Source organism: Trachurus japonicus, chromosome 24 (assembly GCF_045865225.1).
Source record: "Trachurus japonicus isolate A0001 chromosome 24, Traja_1.0".
Taxonomy (NCBI): domain Eukaryota; kingdom Metazoa; phylum Chordata; class Actinopteri; order Carangiformes; family Carangidae; genus Trachurus; species Trachurus japonicus.
The window spans coordinates 5,944,684-5,968,289 of record NC_140930.1 but is presented as its reverse complement, the minus strand read 5'-3'; the positions used below and the strand labels follow the sequence as shown (position 1 = coordinate 5,968,289).

At 41.9% G+C, this 23,606-nt stretch overlaps 2 protein-coding genes across 6 annotated transcripts in view; both read right to left on the bottom strand.

The window, feature by feature from the left end:
- Positions 1 to 429: 429 nt before the first annotated feature.
- Positions 430 to 4,855, bottom strand: LOC146961227 (uncharacterized). The gene is made up of 9 exons (XM_085771003.1): positions 4,560 to 4,855; positions 2,989 to 3,279; positions 2,788 to 2,834; positions 2,627 to 2,691; positions 2,229 to 2,415; positions 1,782 to 1,937; positions 1,500 to 1,614; positions 1,146 to 1,311; positions 430 to 1,039 (listed from the first exon to the last, which is right to left on the bottom strand). The coding sequence occupies exons 1-9, from the start codon at positions 4,674 to 4,676 to the stop codon at positions 1,002 to 1,004; spliced, it is 1,182 nt and encodes a 393-aa protein (XP_085627129.1). The 5' UTR covers positions 4,677 to 4,855; the 3' UTR covers positions 430 to 1,001.
- A 3,773-nt stretch (positions 4,856 to 8,628) lies between these two features.
- Positions 8,629 to 23,606, bottom strand: part of LOC146961223 (protein NLRC3-like) — a 141,747-nt gene continuing 126,769 nt past the window's right edge. The window contains exons 1-11 of one of the 5 annotated variants that reach the window (XM_085770294.1): positions 19,837 to 19,955; positions 19,500 to 19,610; positions 19,160 to 19,270; positions 17,312 to 17,390; positions 16,897 to 17,125; positions 14,966 to 16,760; positions 13,700 to 13,870; positions 13,439 to 13,612; positions 11,683 to 11,856; positions 11,507 to 11,553; positions 8,629 to 9,429 (exon numbers count right to left, since the gene is read on the bottom strand). In XM_085770294.1, coding sequence (XP_085626420.1) covers positions 8,900 to 9,429; positions 11,507 to 11,553; positions 11,683 to 11,856; positions 13,439 to 13,612; positions 13,700 to 13,870; positions 14,966 to 16,760; positions 16,897 to 17,125; positions 17,312 to 17,390; positions 19,160 to 19,270; positions 19,500 to 19,610; positions 19,837 to 19,925 — 3,510 coding nt within the window. In that variant the 5' untranslated portion in view covers positions 19,926 to 19,955 and the 3' untranslated portion in view covers positions 8,629 to 8,899. The other 4 variants (XM_085770295.1, XM_085770296.1, XM_085770293.1 and 1 more) reach the window with 4 other exon arrangements.

The window sequence follows — 23,606 nt, the reverse complement described above, 5'->3', positions numbered from 1 at the left end:
TTTTTTTCTTATTCTGTGCCTTTTCTGCCAAGACAAGATCCTGAAAACCTTCAGACTTCAGACTTACAGCTCACTGCTGCCCCCTGCCTGCTGCACCTGGGTATGACTACAAAAAAGGGATGAGTGTGCTCTGTGATTCAGACCAAAAACATTAAATTGAGTCAAAGCTGCAGAAAAGGCAGAATAAATCTAGCAGGTGCTAAAAAACACATAAAAACATTGAGTACAAATCCTGTCTACCTCCTCCTCCACCTGTGCTCAGGTCTCACCTGGAGACAATAAACAGTGGGTCTTGCTGTTCTTGTGGATCCTCAGCAGTTGATGCTGTAAAGCAGAATTTTCTGGATGTGAGACGGTCTCCACACACACTGCTCTAATACATTTCATCCTGCTGCTGCTTCAGGAATTTGACAACAGGAAGTCATTTCACAGTTTTATACAAGTTAATGTTTTTATTACTTACAGCATCTTTAAAGGTGTGTGTCAAACAAAGAAAACATTTTATATCCAGAAACGCAAAGAAAAAGCAAAGACGACATTAAAATATGATACAGTGTCCATCAGTCGGGACATGATAATGTACAGTATAATACACAGTCTGCAGAAACGCTGAGACTTCATACAAAAATGTCCTGGTCAAACTCCTCTTAGTTTGACACCCCAACATTAAATTAAAAACTGGTTTACTTGCACAAGTGAATATGATCCATAAATAGTGTTTTAATATCTCAAAACTCCGTTGTTTTGCCCACGACTGGTTTGAACCCATGATTATGGTGTTTTTGTGTTCATGATCAGTTGATGTTGATGGTTTTTGTGTTGATTGAAATGTCTCGTGCTCAGCAGGAGTCTCCATAATGCTGCAGTCAAGTGTGCAGGAACTGCTGTGTGTTTCATCGGACACCCTGTGCCACCTGTCGGTACCTGCAGACGATCTAACCAGGCTTCAAGTCACGTGAGAGCCTGAGAGCAGCCGGCGCCTCCTGGTGGTCGGCTGGTGGCTACGCACTCTGCACTGCACTCGGCGGACCGCAAGACTCTGCAACAACACAACGATTCTCAAAATTACAGTTGTACAATACTATTTTAAAGGAGCACAATAATCACTGATGGATATAACAGACAGAACCAATAACTGTCTCTACCTGTGCGCAGCGTGCTCGTCTTGATCCGGCTCTCCTCCAGCGTCAGAAAGACGCCGCCTTTGGTCTCAGCTGTGGCAGAGGCCACGGCGTCTCCTCCTGACGCCACCTCACAGGTCACCACCATGATGGGACCCTTCCCCGCTTTCAGGCTGATCTGGATGTTGTCCTGTGTCGTCACACATAGACAAACAGACTTTGACTTTGCTCATTGTGTTTCATTTCAATCTTCAGATCTTTTCACGTTAGGAAGACAGAATTCTATTTAGAGCAAAAACCAAAGGTTCTTTATTTTCTTTTTTTGATCATTTCTGTGTGACTAACAGCAAAAAAAAAGCATCATCATTGTCCGTTTACCTCTTTGGGTGGAGGGATCTCCAGTTTAGTCTCCTCCGGAGCTTTGACTACGACCAACGTCTGGTTGTGGAGGTCTCTGAGTCGACTCAAGTCCTCGTGGGTCACATAGGCCGACGTAAACGCAATGTTAAAGAAAACCTGCTGCATTTTTATGTGGATTTTCCTTAAATGAACCTCGGGGTCCTCCTGGAGGAGCAGGAGGACACTGCTGAGGAACAGAACATCTGACATACTCTGTAGAAAACCAACAGCTGGATGGACAGAAACAGAATTAAAGGATATGCAGAGTTTTCCACGTCGTCCGTCATTTCGAAGAGCTGCTGGGCGCAGCTTTTGATGAGGCTGTCCAACGTGTCCTCCACCAGCTTCAGGTTGATCAGCTCTTTCTGGATCCTTTTATGGCCCGTCCACAGAAAGCTGGAGATCGGACTGCTCCCTCTGCAGTCAGGGGGTCAGAGAGTGATTTTACTACAGTGTGTGCTACAGTGTCAAAATATGTTGGTAAAATAAAAAGGTAACTTGAGTTTGTTTTCATTATACATTTAAAAATTAACCTGGTATCACACTAAACACCAATTTGAACATGAGAGATTTTATTTGATAGAAAACTGAAAAATGTTCAATGCAGGAAAACAAGGACTTGTACACCATCTAATAAAGTGACACTCAATAAATGTGGAGATTATGAATAAGAACAACCTGACACATTCTCTCTCTTCCATTACTCACATCCACTTGATCCTGTTGGCTGAATCCTTCTGGATGAGGTTGATGCCGCTCAGGACGTTGGTGATGTCATAGACTCGCCGTTTGCGGGTCCTCAGGCTCACGGCGACCTCCCTGAGGTCCACCGAGTCGTTAGGAGCTGCCATCAACAGCTTAAGGAAACTCCGGGTCAGTAGCCCCAGAGACACATCTGAACACAGACAGAACATCTGTCAAGTGCTGCCTCCAATGTCATCAGATAACTATTTGTATTAGTGTATTAAGCTGTCAAACTGCCCTGCTTGCAGTGCATGCATGAATGTCTTTTACAAGGAGTTGCTGCTTTTTACAGCATGATTTATATCATGATTTATAAGACAATGATGTCCTCAGGTTTGAGTCTAAGTGAAACCAGCACTCACCCTGTCTGGAAAATGTCTTGGTCTCGTTTGACTCAGTTGTCTCTTTCTTTTGCAACACAGAAATGCTGCAAAGTAAACGACAACAAACTTAAATTGGTGAGTGAAATATGACAACGTGGGTCAGATTTAGGCTGGAAACTTTGAGCAGATGTATTTCATACCTGGGTTTCTCAGGCTGCGATGGATTCTTCAAATTTCTAACTGGACCCTGGAGATCACAGACAAAGAACACATCAATTAAAAATTATGGTTTACATTTATTTTAGACCGGTGAACATAACATGCTTTATTCTAAAAACAAGACATGCACAATAAACTATGAATCACATATGAAAACAATGGTAGAAAAGCAGTCTCCAGACCTGCTGTGGTGGGACTGGGGCAGGTGGTTTTGGTGCAGGAGGAGGTTCATTAGCGCAGCCTCTGGTTTCCAACTGCTCCTCCTCGTCTTCCTCTTCCTCCTCCTCAGAGGACTCAGCACCCCATGGGCTGGCCAGGCTCAGCGGCCCGTCCAGGCAAGGGGGCATGATGGGAATGGCATCACTGCTTACCCCACTGGAAGAGATGTCTTCTGGCAGGAAGTGGTCCTCGCAGATCAAGTGCTGCTCTGTCGAGTCCTGCTTGTCTGTCTCCCTCAGCGCTGCCAGCCATACCTGAATCAAAAGAGGATTGTTACTGGAGGCCAGCTGGACACTCTCCACATTTGAAACACAACATGTTTTTCTGTAGTCTATTTTGGTAAAATGAAGATACAATCTGCCCAATTGTGTTGCCAGTTGGCCATGGAAGTTTAAAATGTAGGCTACCCATCATCTCAGTGGAGATCAAATACAAATCAATCTCCCGGTGACACTTCACAGGCACATTAGCCTACTGTTATGGACAATTTATGATGTACACAAAGCTTCTGCTGTTGAACCTGCTTGGCTACAATACACACATCATTTAAAACCATTCATTGTTATGAAACTGGAATTAGTTTGACATTAAATAAGTATTTAAGGGAGCCCTCAAATCTGATGCTGACCAGGTTTTCCTAACTATGCTTTCTGCTCTGACAGTTGGGCCTGCTTTTGGACTGGTTCTAGCATTATGTCCATTCAATCTTACGGGAGAAAAAAGGTTTACGACAGAAAGGGTGCTACAAACTCCAGCATGGCAGCTAGGTGTTTCAGAATCTACCCACCTCTGCGGAATCACTTTCCTGAACCTTATGGCTTTATCACAGTTTGATATTGCTCTCCTCCTCCTCCGACGCACTTTTCTGAGCCTTAGCTTTAAAAAAAAATCTCGTTGCTTAGTTAGTACTACTGTTATGATGCCATACAACGTCGCTTTACAGCTCAGCTCTTACTTGTTTTCAGTGGACTCCGTGTTGAGCGTAAAAGTGGCTAGCTTCATCTTGTGTAGAAAAACTTTTAAGCTAGCCGACCTCGTGACGTCACATTCGATTCAACCACAACACGTTTGTTTTGAAGCGGGATTTGGCGCGTGCCCGCTGGGTTCTTTGAAGAAGCAGCCGTTGAGAAGGTAAGCTATCTTATTAAATGCACATTAGCTAAATTAACCACTGTTTCTTAAACCCTGTCTCCCATAAAAACCCGAAAATACTCATTGATACCACTTTATCAAAAGTAGAAATGTCACTGTGCATCGTTTGTCAAAGAAGTGCGTTGTCGAACGAGGCGACGAAGACAAAAACAAACTTCGGTAAAAGCGACATGTGCTCTTATCGTTTAACTTTAAGATTAAAAGAGACTAGAGAAACAAGTGGTTAGGTGAATTAGTTCGGTGCTTACTGCTTATAAGCATCGTGCACGCCCCCTTGACATTTCTATGAGTGCCATATGTCTCTAGTCTAGGTAGGCCTACGCCATAACGGGTCAAGTGCTTCGGTTCCGTTTAGTTTCTGCAGTCCGTAACCTAACGTTACCTTAACTCGCGCCGGGTCTTTGGGGAAGTTGAAGAACCTCTTCGGTGGTCGGTTGAAGATCCCCCTGTTAACATTCACCATGCGGTTCGGACACCCCGAGACTACACATTTCACCATCCTGACCGCTTCTCCTTCGACTCAGACCAGAGAGAACCTGGGATAACGACACATCTGGAATCCGTTCATCATCAGTCACAGCCACAGCCACAGCCACAGTTAGTCCACTATCCGCAGGTTTGTGTCGTCTTTCATGTGAGTTTTCACACCGGAAATACAATACCGTGACCTGGATGTACAACCGAGGGAGCTGATTGAATTTTTTTTTAAAAAGAAGTCAGTGTGCGCCATCTACAGTTTACACAAGATTTGCAACATGTTCCGTTCTCAACATTATTGTAGGTAGGGACTTCATTTTTTTTTTTTTATCCTGGAAGATATGCAAAACCAAAAATTAAAAGTTAATAAATCTCCGCGAGGTGTGGTGTTGCTCTGCTCACAGATGTTTGACATTTTTCTTAACTTTTGTTTAACACTGTAGCTTAACTATTTTTTTAAAACTCTAATTACACTGAACTTTTGATTTGACAATACCTATCTGATCGTGTAATGTAAAAAAATAAATAAATCTTGATTTACATTATTCATTTAAAAAAAATATTTATTGAAACATTGAACATTAAACATTGTTAACTGATACCTGGAACAGGCCTAAGACAGGCCTAAGACCAGCAGAACTGAAATCAGCCCCAACTGTAAGCACTTTTAAATCCAGGTTAAAAACATTTCTCTTTTCACGTGCTTATAGCTGAGAACTTAAAACTTTATCTATTTTCTTTTATTTTACTTTTATTTGCTCTTGCTTATAACTCTGTTTTTAGTGTTTTGTTTGTTTTTATTCTGTCTTATGCTTCTTTTTTTAATGTTTTGTCTTTATGTAAAGCACATTGAGTTGCCTTGGTATGAAATGCACTATATAAATAAAGATGCCTTGCCTAAGACATTGTTAAAGCTTGCTGAATTTATTAGGTAGGACAGTGAAGACAGACAGGAAAGCTCAGAGAGGGAATGACATGCGGTTAGATCGTCTCGAAGGCAATCATTGCTTCAGGCATGCCTACACTCTACAACCACTTAGGCACATTTAAATTTGATGATTTTAAGTTGACAGTTGCTAACTTTTGTAGAAAAACAATTAATCTGTAATGGCCATTTTCCTACATGAGGTCCTAACCTTAATTACTAGGGTTACCAAACAGTTATGATAGGATTTGCAAGTTAGGGAGTTTCAGTAATACAAGCACTGAGCCCTTGTTTGATTTCAGTAGATTTCCATTCTAATTCATATACTAGTTCTATCTTTTTACTCTTGCAGGATCTGGACTCTGTGTAGAGGTCTGTATCCAGCGGTTGGTTCAGGTTTTTATTTCTCCCCTCATCTGACATCTGATCAAAATAAGTCATCCCATTATTGCTACAGTGACAGCATCATGTTTACCTGCATATATGATAAGTTGTAGACTTAAGTCTTTTGTTCCATCATCCTCTCTGTCCTACTCATATCTGTTCATTCTGATTATTTAATTTTGAGGTTATTAGATACTACAGAATTTAATAAAAATCCCTCTGCTTTGCACGCACAGAAAACAGAAGAGGACGATGATGGCTGCTTAGTTTGACCTGATCCAGCACCCGGAGGCTGTTTATCAGTCAGGGGATGTTGAAGTCTTTGGTGTTCTGTTGGTATCTGATCATTCACCCTGATATGATTAATCATCTTCTCCACAGATACTGAGTGGAGTGAAGGTTCATGCTGTGAGCTTGTTTCAAACATCATCTTGTCTTTCTTAATGTTTTTTTCTTAGATCTTTTCAAAGACCAAAAGCTGCATGTGTTTCACAGTTTCTTTTGCAACAGCTAGCCAGCTACCCTAACTGTCAGCCAGAGTGCTTACTGCTTTCCAGCACACCAACTTCATCTTTGGCTACATAATTGCATCCTGCGATCCTCGTCTATGTAAATGACACACCTAGCCCTGAGCTAGGCGGAAAAAATATGATTTAAAAATATCGCCCACCCTTGTTACTTAACTAAAAAAACATCTCCACCTCATACCATTAAGTGTCATTGGTGATCGTTAGAGACATTGACCAGTGCTGGAGCTACCAGATACCAGCTAAGTTAAATGTTGTCCTGAAAACAGTGGATTTGCCACTGAAGTGGAAACAACTTTGTTTATTGATTAGGAATATATTCCTCAGTGTGATCTGTATCATGGACAATATGTTTTCAGAGTCTGAATCACTAATCAGCACATTTGACCTAAAGCTATGCAGTGTGATATGCAGCACCTTGTTATGACCACTAGTTAGGTTTGGATATCGGGCAACATCTAGTAGCCATAGTAATTATGACAGGATGGACAGGTCAATAAAACACCAGAATATGACACAGAAGAGTGTTTGATTCCAGGGTGAAACCTGCCACTTTTGTTGTTTGTTTAATCTAAAAACAAATTTAAACATGTTGTTACTATTGTCTTTTCCTAAACCCGACCAAACTATGACTGTGACCACAGTGATGATGATAATCAGTTCACTGTAGCTACAGTTGTGTGTTTTTTATGGGGACCATGACAACCCAACCTGGATTATTAAACTCTGAATTTACAAAGTGAACATCAAAACATTTTGATTTCAATAAGCAATCAATTTCTACCAGTAGAACATTTCCTTTACGAAAAATAATAAATGTTAAAATGTTGATTAGTGATTTTATGAATGTCTGTAGAGGTTCTCAGTCATCCAGGTCATCATAGTCTTTACAACAACTGGACTTGGTTGCTTAAATACATTTCACCTTTCATCTAAAAGGCTTCCTCAGTACTAAAAAAAAAATGGTTGGGGAGTCCCAGGTTTTAACCTTATTGGGGGGACACATGGGTCCCCCAGTGTCTCCCATTGTAGCCAACCTTTACATGGAGGCTCTGATGTCCTTCAGAGGAACACACCCAACCATTAGGTGGATGACACAAAATCAAAACCAAGTAGAGGCCTTAACTGAACACATCACCTCAGTAGACTGCAACATGAAGTCCACCTGGGAGGACACCAAGGAAAACAGATTACCATTCCTAGACTGTGCTGTACTCACTGAGGATGACAGAAGCCTCACCAGACAGGGAAACCCATGCAAACTGACCAATTCCTACGGTTTGACTCCCACCATCCACTGGGACACAAACTGGGAATCATCAGGACCCTACACCAACAGGCAGAGAGTGTCCCCTCCAAATCAAAAGGAAGGGAGAAGGAATAAACACACATCAGTAAATCAGTGACAACATGTGGCCATCCAAACTGGGCCTTCATCAAGTTGACCAGGAACAGAAAAAAACCTCAGTGTAGATGTTCCCACATCTGAATGAGAACGGTCACTCCTTTTAAGTTTCCAATGTTCATGTCTTGGACAGGGAGGATAGATGGTTGCAGACAGGTGTGAAAGAAGCCATCTGTCCACCCTGTCATTAAAAACACTCACATGATGATAGGATGCGTCAGCTTTATGAACCACCTCCAGAGTGTTTCCCCCCACTAAAGCCTGATTTATGATTCCGCCGTCGTTGTGCATTCGATGTTCTGCATTGAGGGAACGCGTTGCTCTGCAATACACCACCAAGCTGCTAGGGGTGTGTGGCTGTGTCTTTGTGTGGTTTCGGGGGGCTCATATCGGATTCCTTTGTTTTCGTCAGGGAACATGTTGCTTCCGGTCACAGTAAACAATGGCAACTGAAAAACAAACGCTTTTATTGCAAATGTTGAAGCGCAGGCGACGAAGGAGACGTTTGTGGAGGTGGTCTGTCCAACCAGTCGAGGCTGAACGGGTGAATTTACCACACTGACGTTCTGAGTGTACCAATCACAGTCCTTGTGGTTCGTGTTGCGACGCGACGCGTAGTCAGGATTTTTTGGAGGTGCACGTCAGGCTACGGCATTGGGTCCGCGTAGGGGTTCACGTCAACGCCGTAGCTACGCCGTCGCCGCGACGCAGAAGCATAAACCAGGCTTAAGGTTAAATACATGGGACTCCTCAACAATTTTTTTTTTAGAACTGAAGAAGCATTTTGGATGAAAGGTGAAACATCTTTAAGCAACCAAGAAAGAAATCCAGTTGCCTTCAATTCAGCATTAAGCACTTCAAGACCAGACAGAATGTTAAGTGTGTGAGTCTGAGATAGATATCCTTCACAGTACAGTGTGTGTGATGGTTAACAGAGTCAACTTTGACGTCAGCAGCTGATCTGGAGTCAGCAGAGTTTCTGTCCTCAGGAGAGACAGTGAGACCTACAGAGGAAACACAGACACTGAGGAACCAGCACAAATCCTGAACCCAGGATACAGAGGTTCAGTGAATGTGGTGTTGAAGGTGTGGAGGTGGATCAGTTTGTCAGAGGAGACACTGTAGAAGGACAGAGTGCCAGTAGGACAGTCCACATACACTGCTGCTCTGTTAGAGACACAGGGGGCGGAGATGGATGTTGGTCTGTTGCTGTGACAGGCAGAGTAACCAGCATGTTGAAAACAGATCAGACTCCAGGACTGATCATTTCTTCCAAACAAGCAGTCCTCACTTTTTCCTTTCCTTCCAATTCCTCTGTAACTCACTGATATATAAACCAGTCCTTTCCACTCGACCTCCCAGTAACAGCGACCAGTCAGACCATTTCTACACAGAAGCTGAGACCAGTTATCACATCTGTCTGGATGATCAGGATATGACTGATCCTGTGTCACCCATGTCACCTTCCTGTTGTTGTCAGACAGTTGGAGCTGTTTGTTCACTGTGTTCATGTCCGGTTCCAGTTCATAGGCGTCTGATGGAGAGAACAAGACACAACACAGCTGCAGTTTATCATCTGTTCAATTATCAACAACTTCACTGACAATTAATTAAAGTGAATAATTCAAACTTACACTTTTATACTGTGAATAATGTTTCACAATATTTAAATTAAAATCCAACAGTTATACCAACAGTTACTGAACATGAGAGTCAAGACTTCAACAATGTTCTGCTTTTCTTCTGGTGTGGACCTGAGGACGAGGCTGATGGAGATCCACGCCAATAAACACATGGAGTGAATAAAGTGTCAGTGATGAATGAAGTTCACAACTTTGTAGGGCTTTCCCGATTAATCGACTTAATCGATTATGTAGATGGCGTACAACGTACAACATACCGTCAATTACGCAATTTATGCAAACACGCACAGGAGAGATTAATGTTCACAGTTAAGTGACAGGTGAACCGGCTTGAGAGCGCAGCGCCGCCTTTTTTAAATTTGTGCGGCACCGTCCTTACAGGTGATGAACATGCAGATATCCGTTATCAGGGCTGCGCTGCATAACGGGCACATACTGTCAGTCCTCCAGTGTAACTTTTTGATGAGAAATATGACTGAAGGCACGAGTGGAAGTCTGCACGTGTCGACAGGCCCTCATGAGTTGACTAGGGATGGGAACGACACGGGATTTGGAAAATCGGTTGTGGGAGGGAGCCCGGACAGCTGATCTCTTGTCTCTGTCGCCTGTCAGCATGCGCGAACGCTCCCATCACATATGAAGTAGAATGAGGGTCAAGTAGCTATCCCATTTAGAAAAAGTGGATTTGTTTTATTTAAAATATTCTATTTCATGTGGCACTTTCTGCTGTTTATTTGAATAGGAAATATTGAAAGACAAAATGCAATTTACACATGGAAATCCCACAAGCCCCGCCCCCTCGACATGTCGACACTCTATTTTTTTTGTCGAGGGGAGAATGTGTCGAATGTTGGTCGTTTTGTCGACAAAAAGTCCCATCCCTAGAGTTGACCAACCAATAGTTGGTTAATCGGTCAAAGTTATTGGGCATCATTTACCAATATCTTCTTAAAGGGATAGTTCACCCAAAATTCAAATTTCACTCATTATCTGAGTGCAATAATGAGTGTGCTGCTGTATGTATAGAGGTATGTGCAATAATGAGTGTGTTGCTGTATGCAAAGAGGAAAGAGTAATGTGCAATAATGAGTGTGCTGCTGAATGTAAAGAGGAATGTGCAATAATGTTGCTGTAGCAAAGGGTCAGATGGGCATCATGTTATTATTATTACTATTGTCTTTTTATTTTATATGTATAGGTGATTTCAGGACATTGTGGGGGGGCATGCAAGGAGCTGGGGGATATGATGATGTGTTTGTTTATGGTCTTAGATGTATTGTTTTGTGTATAGTTCATGGCGCCTGGAGTCTCTGGTCTGTCCAGGATGAATTTCTCCCAAGGGAGACAATAAAGACAAACTAACTAACTAACTAAATCTACTCACCCTCATGTCGACTAAGGGCTGGGAGAAGTTTCAGAGTCCTCCGTGCCTTCTCTGAGTTACAGCGGGGCTCCGCACAGCACTGCATGTCCATATGACGGTTGCGAACGGAGCTCACAATTCTTCGTCCAAAAAGACACAGCAAAAAACATCCAAATACCTCCATAGTGCTCGTCTGTAATGCAACTACAAACAAGCTTAAAACATATACAGTACTTATTTAATTTTTTTCGGAACAATTTCTCATGTTGGGGCTTCAATACAAGAGGGACATTACAGACGAGCACTATGGAGGTGGATGTTTTTTGGTGTGTCTTTTTGGACGAAGAAAAGTGAGCTCCGTTCGCAACCGTCATATGGCAGTGCAGTGCTGCGCCGAGCCCCCCTGTAACTCAGAGAAGGCACGGAGGACTCTGAAACTTCTCCCAGCCCTTAGTCGACATGAGGGTGAGTAGACAATGAAATTTGAATTTTGGGTGAATTATCCCTTTAAGAATCTTCTTACAGTGGATTCTTTCTTAAGATGTTTTTAATAAGTGTAACATGTGCAGCTGTATTCTCATGGATCAAACTTAAAACATACTCACACTTTATTAGACCAGGTCTCAGTGTTTGAAGTCCACAATGGTCCACCCTGGAGGAGAAAACAAAGTCGAAATCAACTTCATCTAACTTCACTCATCCACCATGGAACATGAAACAGTTCCTCAGTTAGCCAGAGACACAGTGTGAGAGCTGCTGTTGTCTGTCCATCTGTCCATACCTGAGAGTGTCCAGTCTCCAGTGTGGATCCTCCAGTCCAGCAAACAGCAGATTCACACCTGAGTCTCCTGGGTGATTGTAGCTCAGGTCCAGCTCTCTCAGATGGGAGGGGTTGGAGCTCAGAGCTGAGGCCAGAGAAGAACAGCCTTCTTCTGTGACCAGACAACCTGACAGACTGAACACACACACACACTGGATCTCATTCATGAAACATGAACAGAACAAACTTTGTGTAAACTGTTACGTGCATTTGGCATTCGTCAATATTTTAGTTACTTATTTTAGTTTTAGTTTCGTGGCTCCTTACAAAATCTACACTTGGAAATTACAATTTTAATTTTAAAATGGCCATACAACATGTTGCTTACAGGGGTCAACCAAATCTTGTCAATCCTATCAATGGCTCAACTTGCATTTGGAGAGAGAAAAAATTTAGGGATCCCACAGGATGTCCCAGTGTTGGCTGAGAGTGATGAATGGTTGATTAGTCGTTTCTGACTACTGAGATTGATGGGTACAAAAAAAATTTTCTTGCAAAAGTTTCTCGAGATCTCGAGAAAGTTCATCCTTATTATTCTTTTTTTTTCACCCATCAATTTTTTCGCCGCTCCTTGTGAAAAATGTATGATTTTAACTGTAAAAAAAAACTGATTTAACAGTTTTTTCTTTGGTAGGTGATGGTATAAGCAGGATAATGCCCTTCAAGGTGTCAAAAGTATTAGAACACCACAATTTTTTCCATTCTCTTACAAAAAAAACTATGCAGTTTAATGTCTCATTCTACTCTGAATGAAATTAAATCATAGAACAAATAAACAACTTAAGTTCAAAAAGAAGTCATACAATCAATTTATGAACCAATATTCTAAACTTTTGACTCTGCAAAGTAGCCACCTTTGTCAGATCTAACAGCTAAACACACTCATGCCATTCTTTCTACTATGGAAATCAAAAGTTCTTCCCAACTCTGCTGTAGAAGTTTCCATAAAGGTTGTATGTTTCTTTGCTTTCACTCTTCTGTCCAGTTCAACCCAAACCTGCTCAATGGAGACTTCTTCTTTCCTAAGGTAGTTCTGGCATATCTTGGACTTATGTTTTGGATATTATCTTGCTGGAGGATGTGCTTATGATCAAATCTTAGTTTCCTGCAGCGTTCATGAATCCAGTACCCATGGTACTGAATCCAGTACCATGGGTTTTTTGTGCAAATCTACTCACAGATTTACTAACTTTTCATGAATGAGACACAGTGTGTGTTGCACTGGTTGATGTATCACCTGTTTCTTGTATTTTTCACAGTCATTAGATTCACAACTCCAGTCATATTATGCAGGTAGAGTGAGAAGGTTTAATCTTTGTGTTGATAGAAACTGAGTGTGAGTCTGACTGTGGTCTGTGACTATTAACCAGGTCAGGTCTCGTGTTACGTCTTCTTGGAGTTTTTCATTTAACATAATTTCATTTCATTTGTTTGTTTATTTGTAACGGGACTCTGCGTATTCATGAACATCCAAAATGTAAATACACCAGATTTAGCTCTAGGCTAACCACTACTTCTGTAACCACAATATGTTACAGAAGCAAAACTACCTTTACTGAAACTCTATTTCAATTAATGCAATTAATCAAAATAGGACACAACTCCAACAAATGACCAGAAATGAGTGACAACCTATGGTAACAACATATAGAGATCAAGATTTCAGCAGGTACAAAAAGTATTACGTGAATCAAAGCCTTGACAAAAATCACCCTACCTGAGAGTTTCCAGTTTACAGTGTGGACTCTCCAGTCCGACAGACAACAACATCACTCCTGGATCCTGCAGGTTGTTGTTACTCAGGCCCAGTTCTCTCAGACTAGAGGACTGGGAGCTGAGGACTGAGGACAGAGCTTCACAACTTATCTCTGATAAGTTACAGCAACTCAGTCTGGAGAGGAATTTCAGGAAAAATTAAATTATTCAATACGTTAAGAAAATAAGAGGCAAGTATCATACACAAAAGCTACACTCTAACCTGAGACTTCTCAGTTTACAGTAAAAACTCTCCAGTCCAGAACACAGTTTCTTCACTTCTGTCTTCAAGTCGTTGTTGCTCAGATCCAGTTCTCTCAGACTAGAGGACTGGGAGCTGAGGACTGAAGACAGAGCTTCACAACTTTTCTCTGAGAGGTTACAGCCACTCAGCCTGGGGAGTGACAAAAGAAAACAATGACGATTTGTATTTTTCTCTCATTCAGTGTTCATTAATAAAGATCTATATAGATGAATATCTGTGCTAGTGGTGCAACGGATCATCGTTGATCCGTGATCAGTTCGGGTCAACATCTTCGGTTCGGCACACACTAGATCCGCGGATTGATTTATGAAAAAAAAAAGTTGTGTGCATGTTCGATCCACACACACTTGTTAAGTGCAACGTGGTCATGGCGAGCTCAGGAATGGAGGAGCTTGAACGCCACACCCATTTAGAGAGGAACTAAGTCTGGTCGCTTTTTTTTTCTAACCCTCTGCCGGGCCACGTGCATTTGTTTACAACGAAGCCGGCAACAAATCAATAAATGGAGCGGTGGATGACACAAATTTGATAAACAAAAGATTACGGGTTACGCAGCGCGTTTGTCTTGCGGTGCCACAGAGACAAGAGCTGGGACACCGGGGCGGCGGTCAGGTACTACTACACTGATGTTGCAACGAGAGAGACGCCAGGTGGAAGGCAGAGAGCCTCCGTTCTCACTCGTGACCAGTCACAAGTCATGTAGTTAACTATCACAATTAGCCTACTCCAGAGCTTTTTAATTAAGGTAAAAATGTAGCATAGCCACAGGAAATATCCTGCTTAGTTCCTCTTTCAGTGTACTTTATATACATTATTTTCAGTTCATCAACCGTTCGGAAAAAAGCCTTTCATCACTCAGCACTTTGTGGAGCCTGCTTGTGTGGAGGAGTAGGCTACAGTAACTGAGCAAGTTGGTTAATTGCAGATGAAGGGGGTTAGGGAGAGAAGTCTAAGTAATTTGACATATTTGAGCATTTTACTTAAAAAAAAAGAAGTAACGCTATAGTTACTGGTTACAGTACTGTAGTTACTGGTAATGAATTACTTTAACCATCTAGTAACTCCATTACTAACTCTACTGTAAGTGTTTTACATACGAAAGACAAAGTTATTATTATTATTTTTTTGTTGATCCAAAAAATGATCCAGTCCATGACTCTGATCTGTGAAACGATCCGAACCGTGAGTTTTTTGATCCGTTGCACCCCTAATCTGTGCACATACAGAGCTTTGTTGGAGGCTTTGACCACTGGCAGCAGCCTCAGAAGAGCCTCCTCTGAAGCACAGTATTTCTTCAGGTCAAACACCTCCAGATCTTCTTCTGATGACAGTAAGATGAAGACCAGAGCTGACCATTGAGCAGGAGACAGTTCATCTGTGGAGAGATGTCCTGATCTCAAGGACTGTTGGATCTCCTCCACTAGAGAACGATCATTCAGTTCATTCAGACAGTGGAACAGATTGATGCTTTTCTCTGGAGACAGATTCTCAGTGATCTTCTTCTTGATGTACTGGACTGTTTCCTGATTACACTGTGAGATACTTCCTGTCTGTGAAATTAGACCTTGTAGAAGAGTCTGATTGGTCACCAGTGAAAGACCCAGGAGGAAGCGGAGGAACAAGTCCAGGTGTCCATTTGAACTCTGTAAGGCCTTGTCCACAGCGCTCTGGTAGAAGAGTGTTGGTTCAAATTGATCTCTAAACAGTTCGACCCTTCGGCAGGCTGATTGTTCTTCTGACAACAGATTGACTCCAGAGTTGATGAAGGTCTGATGAACATGAAGAGCAGCCAGAAACTCCTGAACACTCAGATGGACAAAGCAGAACACCATGTCCTGGTACAGGCCACTCTCCTCCCTAAAGATCTGTGTGAACACTCCTGAGTACACTGAGGCTGCTGTGATATCGATGCCACACTCTGTCAGGTCTGATTCATAGAAGATCAGGTTTCCTTTCTGCAGCTGCTCAAAAGCCAGTTTTCCCAGAGACTCAATCATCTTCCTGCTCTTTGGACCCCAGTGTGGATCTGTCTCAGCTCCTCCATCATACTTGATCTTCTTCAGTTTGGACTGAACCACCAGGAAGTGGATGTACATCTCAGTCAGGGTCTTGGGCAGCTCTCCTCCCTCTCTGGTCTTCAACAGCTTCTCCAGAACTGTAGCAGTGATCCAGCAGAAGACTGGGATGTGGCACATGATGTGGAGGCTTTGTGATGTCTTGATGTGGGAGATGATCCCTCTGGCCTGCTCCTCATCTTTGAACCTCTTCCTAAAGTACTCCTCCTTCTGTGGGTCAGTGAACCCTCTGACCTCTGTCACCATGTCAACACATTTAGGAGGAATCTGATTGGCTGCTGCAGGTCGTGTGGTTATCCAGAGGCGAGCAGAGGGAAGCAGTTTCCCCCTGATGAGGTTGGTCAGCAGCACGTTCACTGAGGTGGACTCTGTCACATCAGTCAGGATCTCAGTGTTGTGGAAGTCCAGAGGAAGTCGACACTCATCCAGACCGTCAAAGATGAAGACGACCTGGAACTGATCAAACCTGCAGATTCCTGCTTCTTTGGTTTCAGTGAAGAAGTGATGAACAAGTTCCACCAAGCTGAACTTTTTCTCTTTCAGCACATTCAGCTCTCTGAAAGTGAATGGAAATGTGAAGTGTATGTCCTGGTTGGCTTTGTCTTCAGCCCAGTCCAGAGTGAACTTCTGCGTTAAGACTGTTTTCCCAATGCCAGCCACTCCCTTTGTCACCACTGTTCTGATTGGTTCATCTCTTCCAGGTGAGGCTTTAAAGATGTCTTCATGTCTGATGGTTGTTTCTGGTCTCCTGGATGCTGTTTCAATATATCTGACCTCATGTTCATCATTGACCTCTCCAGTCCCTCCCTCTATGATGTAGAGCTCTGTGTAGATCTGGTTCAGAAGAGCTGGGTTTCCTGCTTTAGAGATCCCCTCAAACACACTCTGGAACAACTTATTCAGGTTGGATTTGAGTTCCCGCTGACAAACTGCAGCATTATTTTCTAAAAGAACAAGCAACAAATTAGATCAATGAATAAATTAAAAACACAAGATTTAAACATTCCCTAAATGCATTTCCCTCTTTTCATGTCAGCAATTGTCTAATTTTTCCAAAAATCTTTATTGAAATCCTCTTACTGCTCTGCAGACAGTCAGCCAGCTCCTCCTGCTTCATTCTCCTCAGGAAGTTCAATGTGATCTTCAGAAATGCCTCTCTGCTGCTCTTCCTCTGCTCTTCATCCTCACCTTCCACCATCTTCTCATCCTCCCCCTGAGTCTCTAAGCATTCTGGGTAATCTGGTCTCAGGACCTTCTGGACTCTCGTCAACTCATTCCTCACAAAAGTGACAATGTTCTCCTCCAGCAGCTGGAACAGATGACAAACTGAACATTTAATTTAATCTGAAGACAACAAGTGAGTCATGTGTCAGTCTGAAGGTCTGCTGGTCTAAACAGAGCAACATGGAGACTGTTAGGACCTGAAGGAAAGTTCAACATTTATTCTGTGGTTGATGTAGTTCAACAGTAACTGTGTGATTGTACATGTACAGACCATAAATATGGAGTCCAGGTCTGGTTGATGGTGCTGTGCAGACTGATCACTGTGGACCTCAGAGATCTTCTGCTGAACTCTGGGGAGGGGGAAAAAAATCACCTAAATTGATCAAAGGTGACTGTTGAGTTCAGATCCCCAGTGATGAAATTAAGATGTCAGGAGACTGCTACCTCCTGATAGATACAAACAAACAAAGGTCAAGAGAGAAAATGTTTTGAAATTAAATCAAACTTTAAAAAAAAGACCTACACAACATGTAACTGAATAACTGTGTTGTTTTCCCAGCAACAAAAGGTGTGTTACACCTTACTGCTGTCCAGCAGAGGGCAGCGTATGTGCTGTTACAATTGTTCTTTACTGCCCCTAGTGGTGAGCAGTGAGTTGGGTTTCCTTTTCTCGAAAAACAGGCAGATGTTCAGTATTGGGTTTTCATGCTGTCAGACCTCACCTCACCACCAGAATCAGATGTCTGCTAGCCTTTCATCTTCTGTGGATTGTTTGTAGGCCTTTGTATAACCTCCATTTTTCTGTGCCATTATTTGAAACTTTATGATGTTTGACTGTATGTGTTTTTGATGGCAAATTAGTTGTTGCCATGCTTTCTAACTAACTTATATTGATTTCGCATTTGTATTTTGTTATAGTTTCACATCTTCATACATTATTAAACCTGTGGACTACACCTACGTCTCCAGAGTCGTGATGTAATGAAGAAGTTAGCGTATATTGTTAAAAAAGCTCAGGGGGTGAGATGATGCTATTTCTCTTTGAACTGACAATGTCTGTGTCAAAAAGAAATGGCAGTAAATCAGACTTCAAAACAACTCTTTTTTTAACAAGTTACGGCTGAAATACACTGGGAAAGGCCGCGACGCGAAATGTATGTCGCGCGACAGCCGCAGCAGCTCGCACCCATTCAGTCAATGGAAGCTCCTCCACCGGCCATGTGAGCGACGCGCTCTCCAGCGGCCGTCGCGCGGCGTTTCTCTTCTTTTTCGCGCCGAGTCTATTTTATTTCCTCGTCGCGTACTACGCGGCCCTCCAACAGGTAGAAAACTACAGAGAAGTGTGTATAAAACGAATATATTACGTTTAAAAGTGATTAAAATAAATGTCTCATGTACCAGAGGCAAAGCCAGTAGCAGTGCAACATTATGGGGTTTGTTTTTTTTACATTGTGGATCCATGATCGTGTAGTTAAACAGTTAATTGATACCATTTAATATAGTCTGCACTTGCAAACCCTACATAGTCAGCAAATTACCTGTGAAAAAGGTACTGTCAATCCATTTTAACAGGAGGGATGTAAAAATGTGTTGAGATGCATAAAGTGCACTCATTTACTGCAGGCTTGACAAGGTGAAGCTGACAGCTGCAACAACAAACAGTGAAGCCGCGTCGCGTCGCGTCTGTGCCAAGTGTAGCAGTTAAAAAACTCCGCTCCGCCCCGCTTACGTATCGCGTCGCGGCCGTTCCCAGTGTATTCCTGGCGTTAGTCTATTGTTAAAGTAAATGACCCCTATGTGAAAACCTACTTACAAAACAATTTTTAAACAATGAGTTATTGCTTTCTGTTAGAGACTTCTGATACAATACGATGGACAGTCACAGACAGAAAATGTTGTCTTGGTGTATATGTAGAAGATTTTCTAATAATGGGATGATGTTGTGATATTTCATCATAAACTGATGAACCTACCTGAGGAGGACCTCACTGGTCTGTGGTGGATTTGTCCTCAGTCATATTCACATCAGTAGCATGTTGAGAGGTTTTCTGTTATAAGCTTCTCATTGCTCAAGTTCAGGAGAATCTGATAATAACAAAGTTCAGGTTTCTATTCTTACCTTCCATCAGGAAGTTCTTTATCTTTAAAGTCAATAGGATGAAACATTGACCCGTCACTCTTCATGGACACACAGCTGGGTACCACAGAGTCTGCTCTCTGCTGCTGCATCCTGATACAAACAAACATGTGACAAACAGGTGAGTTTTCATACAGGCTGAGAATATTCGACTGATGAATATGAAGCAGAGTTTCTACCCAGGAGTTGATGACATTGACATGACAATTAAGTTGATCATATCCACATCAAATGAAAAAGTGGAGAATAGTGTGATGATATGAGATTTTCTCTCAGTACTCAAGTTCAGAAGAGTGTGGTAATAAACGTTTTCGGTTTTTACCTTCCATCAGCAGGTTGTTCAGCTTTAAAATCAATAGGATGAAACATTGACCCCTCACTCTTCATGGACACACAGCTGGCTTTCGGAGAGTCTGGTCTCTGCTGCTGCATCCTGATACAAACAAACAGGTGACAAATGAATTTTGAGCACATCTGACCTTCTCTTAATTGATCAGTTGAAGAATCAGTGGTTCCCTGTTGATTCATTTATTGCTTCATTAGTTCTTCTGTGCTGTTATTGATTTGACAGTGAATGTAAATAATGATGGTGCAGTGATGTGAGTGCTGAGCTCAGCACATTGAGAAGAGTCATGGACAGTTAGAGATCCTCATCTCACCTCTCAGCTTTGGTCTGGCTCTCATCTTCCCCCCACAGAGTGGTTTTAGAGGGAGGGGCTCCCTCCTCTCTGTCCTCACACTGATTCATAGCAGAGCCCCCACCTTCACACAAACACAACAACAGACTTCATCACAACAGGGCTCACATTAGTTCTGTCACAAATACAATGAGTTGGACACATCGATCTATTCCAGACATCACAAGATTCAAAACTTTGATACTCGGTCAATGGCAGAATATTAAAAAATATGGCAGTGCTTGTTTTTGACAGCACAGTGAACCCTTGTAATGCTGAAATTACTGGACATGTAATTGTTTTCTTCCTAACAAGGTGCAGTATAACAGTCACAGAACACATGCTCCAGTCATATTGAAGAGAAGAAGAAGAAGAAGAAGAAGAAGAAGAAGAAGAAGAAGAAGAAGAAGAAGAAGAAGAAGAAGAAGAAAACAGCAACAGGTCTGTCTTCATAAATCAAATGTATTGTTTGTTGTCAGAATCTGGTACCAGTCAAACTAATGTGTGATTTTTTTAATCTTTAGAAATATGAATTAAAACCATTTTTATGAAAGAACCAGTCAAAGTAAGTGACAGTCAGAAAACATTACAAGTTGAACATCACCAGTTTAGTCAGATGTTTGGGACAGACTTGAAATCGGCAACTATTTCTTTGAGGTAGCCAATGTCAGAGCATAGCATAGCATACATTTATTTTCATACACACATTTTTTCCAATATCCTGAGATACAGTATACCAGACAGAAAACAGAAGAGTTGCCGGTGCCTTTGCACATTATCAGAATTATTATAAGTATAGTAAAAGTCATCCTCTTCCTCTAACCATCAACATGCACATTGACCTCAGTCTCTGAATCTGTCCTGTTAATGAGTCCAACCATGACAAGAACATTTCTCTGTAAACATCAACACATCACCTGTTTGGACAAAAATAATGATGACATCAGAGGCCATTTAAAACAGATGTGTCGACAACAACATCACCCCAGCAGTCTCATGTCACTGAACCTCTGTGGACAATAATCAGCCACATTTACCTCAGGGCTAAAATAAGCTCTGCAGCGACCTCTGCTGTTTCAGTTACACTTTACAACCTGACGTGTTTCAACAGATTTTCCCCGTTGCGCAGGTAGCGGGTGTGGGTGATGTGTGGAGCTCTGCTTCAGCAGAGTCAGGAAAGTCTCTGACAGTTGTACTGTGTGTAGACGACACAAAGTCCGGTTTAAGTTACAGAACCGTGTATTTCAGAGTTTGTCTGAAACAGAATCACCAACTTCCTTATTGACACATCGACCGACAACAATCAAACAGAAACTGATGACAGCTGAAACCAAAATACTTAAAGTTCTTTGTTTCTCTGAACTTCCACACATCCACAACAAGCTTTAACCCAACAGAAAGTTACAGTTGTTACCGCTCAGTTTCTCTGCTGCTCCTTCTGCCTCCGTTTCTGTCTCTGCGCATCACGGAAGTGTCGGGTGAGTCTTACTGTGTGTGGGCGTGTCCAGGTGAGCAGGGTTCTGTAATGTGATACATGCAGGTGAGTCTGTCGGATGAAAGTGGAAAAAGTAGAAAAACTAAAACTGACGGTGAAAGACACGGAACGGTCACTTTCATTAAATGTGTTTGACGTGAATGTGTTTGACGTGAAGTAGATCACTTGACAGAGTCCTGTGGATCAGAGGGAACCTAGACATTTTCTCTCACACATTCACAAACTTTACAGGAAGACACTGACTCACCTGAATAAAGACGATCTTCACTGACACTGAGTGGGTGGGAAAATAGCAACGTGAACTATAATGATGATAACGCAAAGGAAGTGATGTTTATCGAGTGTAAAAAAAAAAAAAAAAAACACAGTTTGGAAAAAATAACTTTTAAAATATTTTTTTAAAATACCATTTTGTATTCATTCAAATGTGGGTTTAACTCATTTAGGCCTATATGGTTCATGGTAATGTGCACTGAGAAAGTGCAGCTTGAATACAGTTCATGTCAAGGTGAATAAAATAAAACAAATATTCTCAGAGAAGAATTACAAATTTTCAGTATGAAATTTTAATTTACAAGATATCTTATTCAATTCATAAAATTACTATTGGCCCACTATATTATAATTTAAGAGTATTTTAATTTGAGAAGGAGAGAGAGAGAGAGAGAATTTTCAGTTACAAAGACTTTTATTTATCTTTTATTCACTGTTCAAAAACATTCTTACATTTACATTAAATCCAGATTAACATCAGTGTTGGTCCAAACAGGAGAAGTTACATCCTTTCGTTCAGTTCAGTTTCCACTGTCTCAGATTTTTTATTCTCAGCAAGTAGATTTAAAAATTGTACAAGTAGTTAATGATAAAACAAAGTAAGAAACAAATAAAATCCCATTAAAGCAGAAGTAAGCGGAATGTTTGTGTTAATATAAGCCTTAAATAGTTAAATCTTCCGACAGCATAACTTACATAGAGTGTTTGGTCTGAAACACGGGTCTGTCAATCACTCTGCTCTGCTGTAAGCCGAGGAGAAAACTTTCCTTGTATCCTACAAGCTTTATCCAATGAGGAGAGAGAATGGCATAAAGGGGCGGTCCTCTCTCTGTGTGCAGCCAAGGGATGCGCGTGAATGTGGTGACGTAGGGACGAGGGCGGGGACTGCTAACTCCATCTGCTGACAAGAAGTTAGCCAAAACGATCACTTCCTTCTGCTTTAAACAGAGTCAGAGATTTTTCTTTTCAGATTTAGCATTAGACTGAAAACAATGGATTTGGCGACATCTAGTGGCTGTAGTAATTTTGACAGGATGGACAGGTCAATAAAACACTATACTATATGCTACATGACACAGAGGAGCAGTTTTCAATTCCTGTGTGAAACCTGCAGTTTTTGTTCTTTGTTAAATCTCAAAACAAATTTAAACATGTTGTTATTATTGTCCTTTCCTAAACCTGACCAAGCCATGACTGTGACTACAGTGATGATGGTGATAACAATATTGATCACAATGATGTTATCAAACAAATTAATATTTAGTGTGTGAGTCTAATACCGATCTGCTGTATAGAGTGTCTGATGGTGAATAGAGTCAACTAACCCTAACACTTCAGCAGCTAACCTGGAGTCAGCAGAGTTTCTGTCCTCAGGAGAGACAGTGAGACCTACAGACGACACAGAGACACTGACGAACCAGCACCAACACTGAACCCAGGATACAGAGGTTCAGTGAATGTGGTGTTGAAGGTGTGGAGCTGGGTCAGTCTGTCAGAGGAGACACTGTAGAAGGACAGAGTGCCAGCAGGACAGTCCACATACACTGCTACTCTGTTTGAGTCAGAGGAGGAGATGGCTGTTTCACTGTTGTTGTGACGGACAGAGTAACGACCATCAGAGCAGCTCAGACTCCAGGACTGATCATTTCCTCCAAACCAACAGTCTTTACTGTTTCCTTTCCTTCTGATTCCTCTGTAACTCACTGATATACTAACTTCTCCTCTCCACTCGACCTCCCAGTAACAGTGACCAGTCAGACCATTTCTACACAGCAGCTGAGGCGAGAGGTCAAATCTGTCTGGATGATCAGGATAAAACTGATCCTCTCTCACACATGTCACCTTCCTGCTGTTGTCAGACAGTCGGAGGTGTTTGTACGCTGTGTTCATGTCCAGTTCCAGTTCACAGGCGTCTGATGGAGAGAACAAGACACAACACAGCTGCAGTTTATCATCTGTTCATTTATCAACAACTTCACTGACA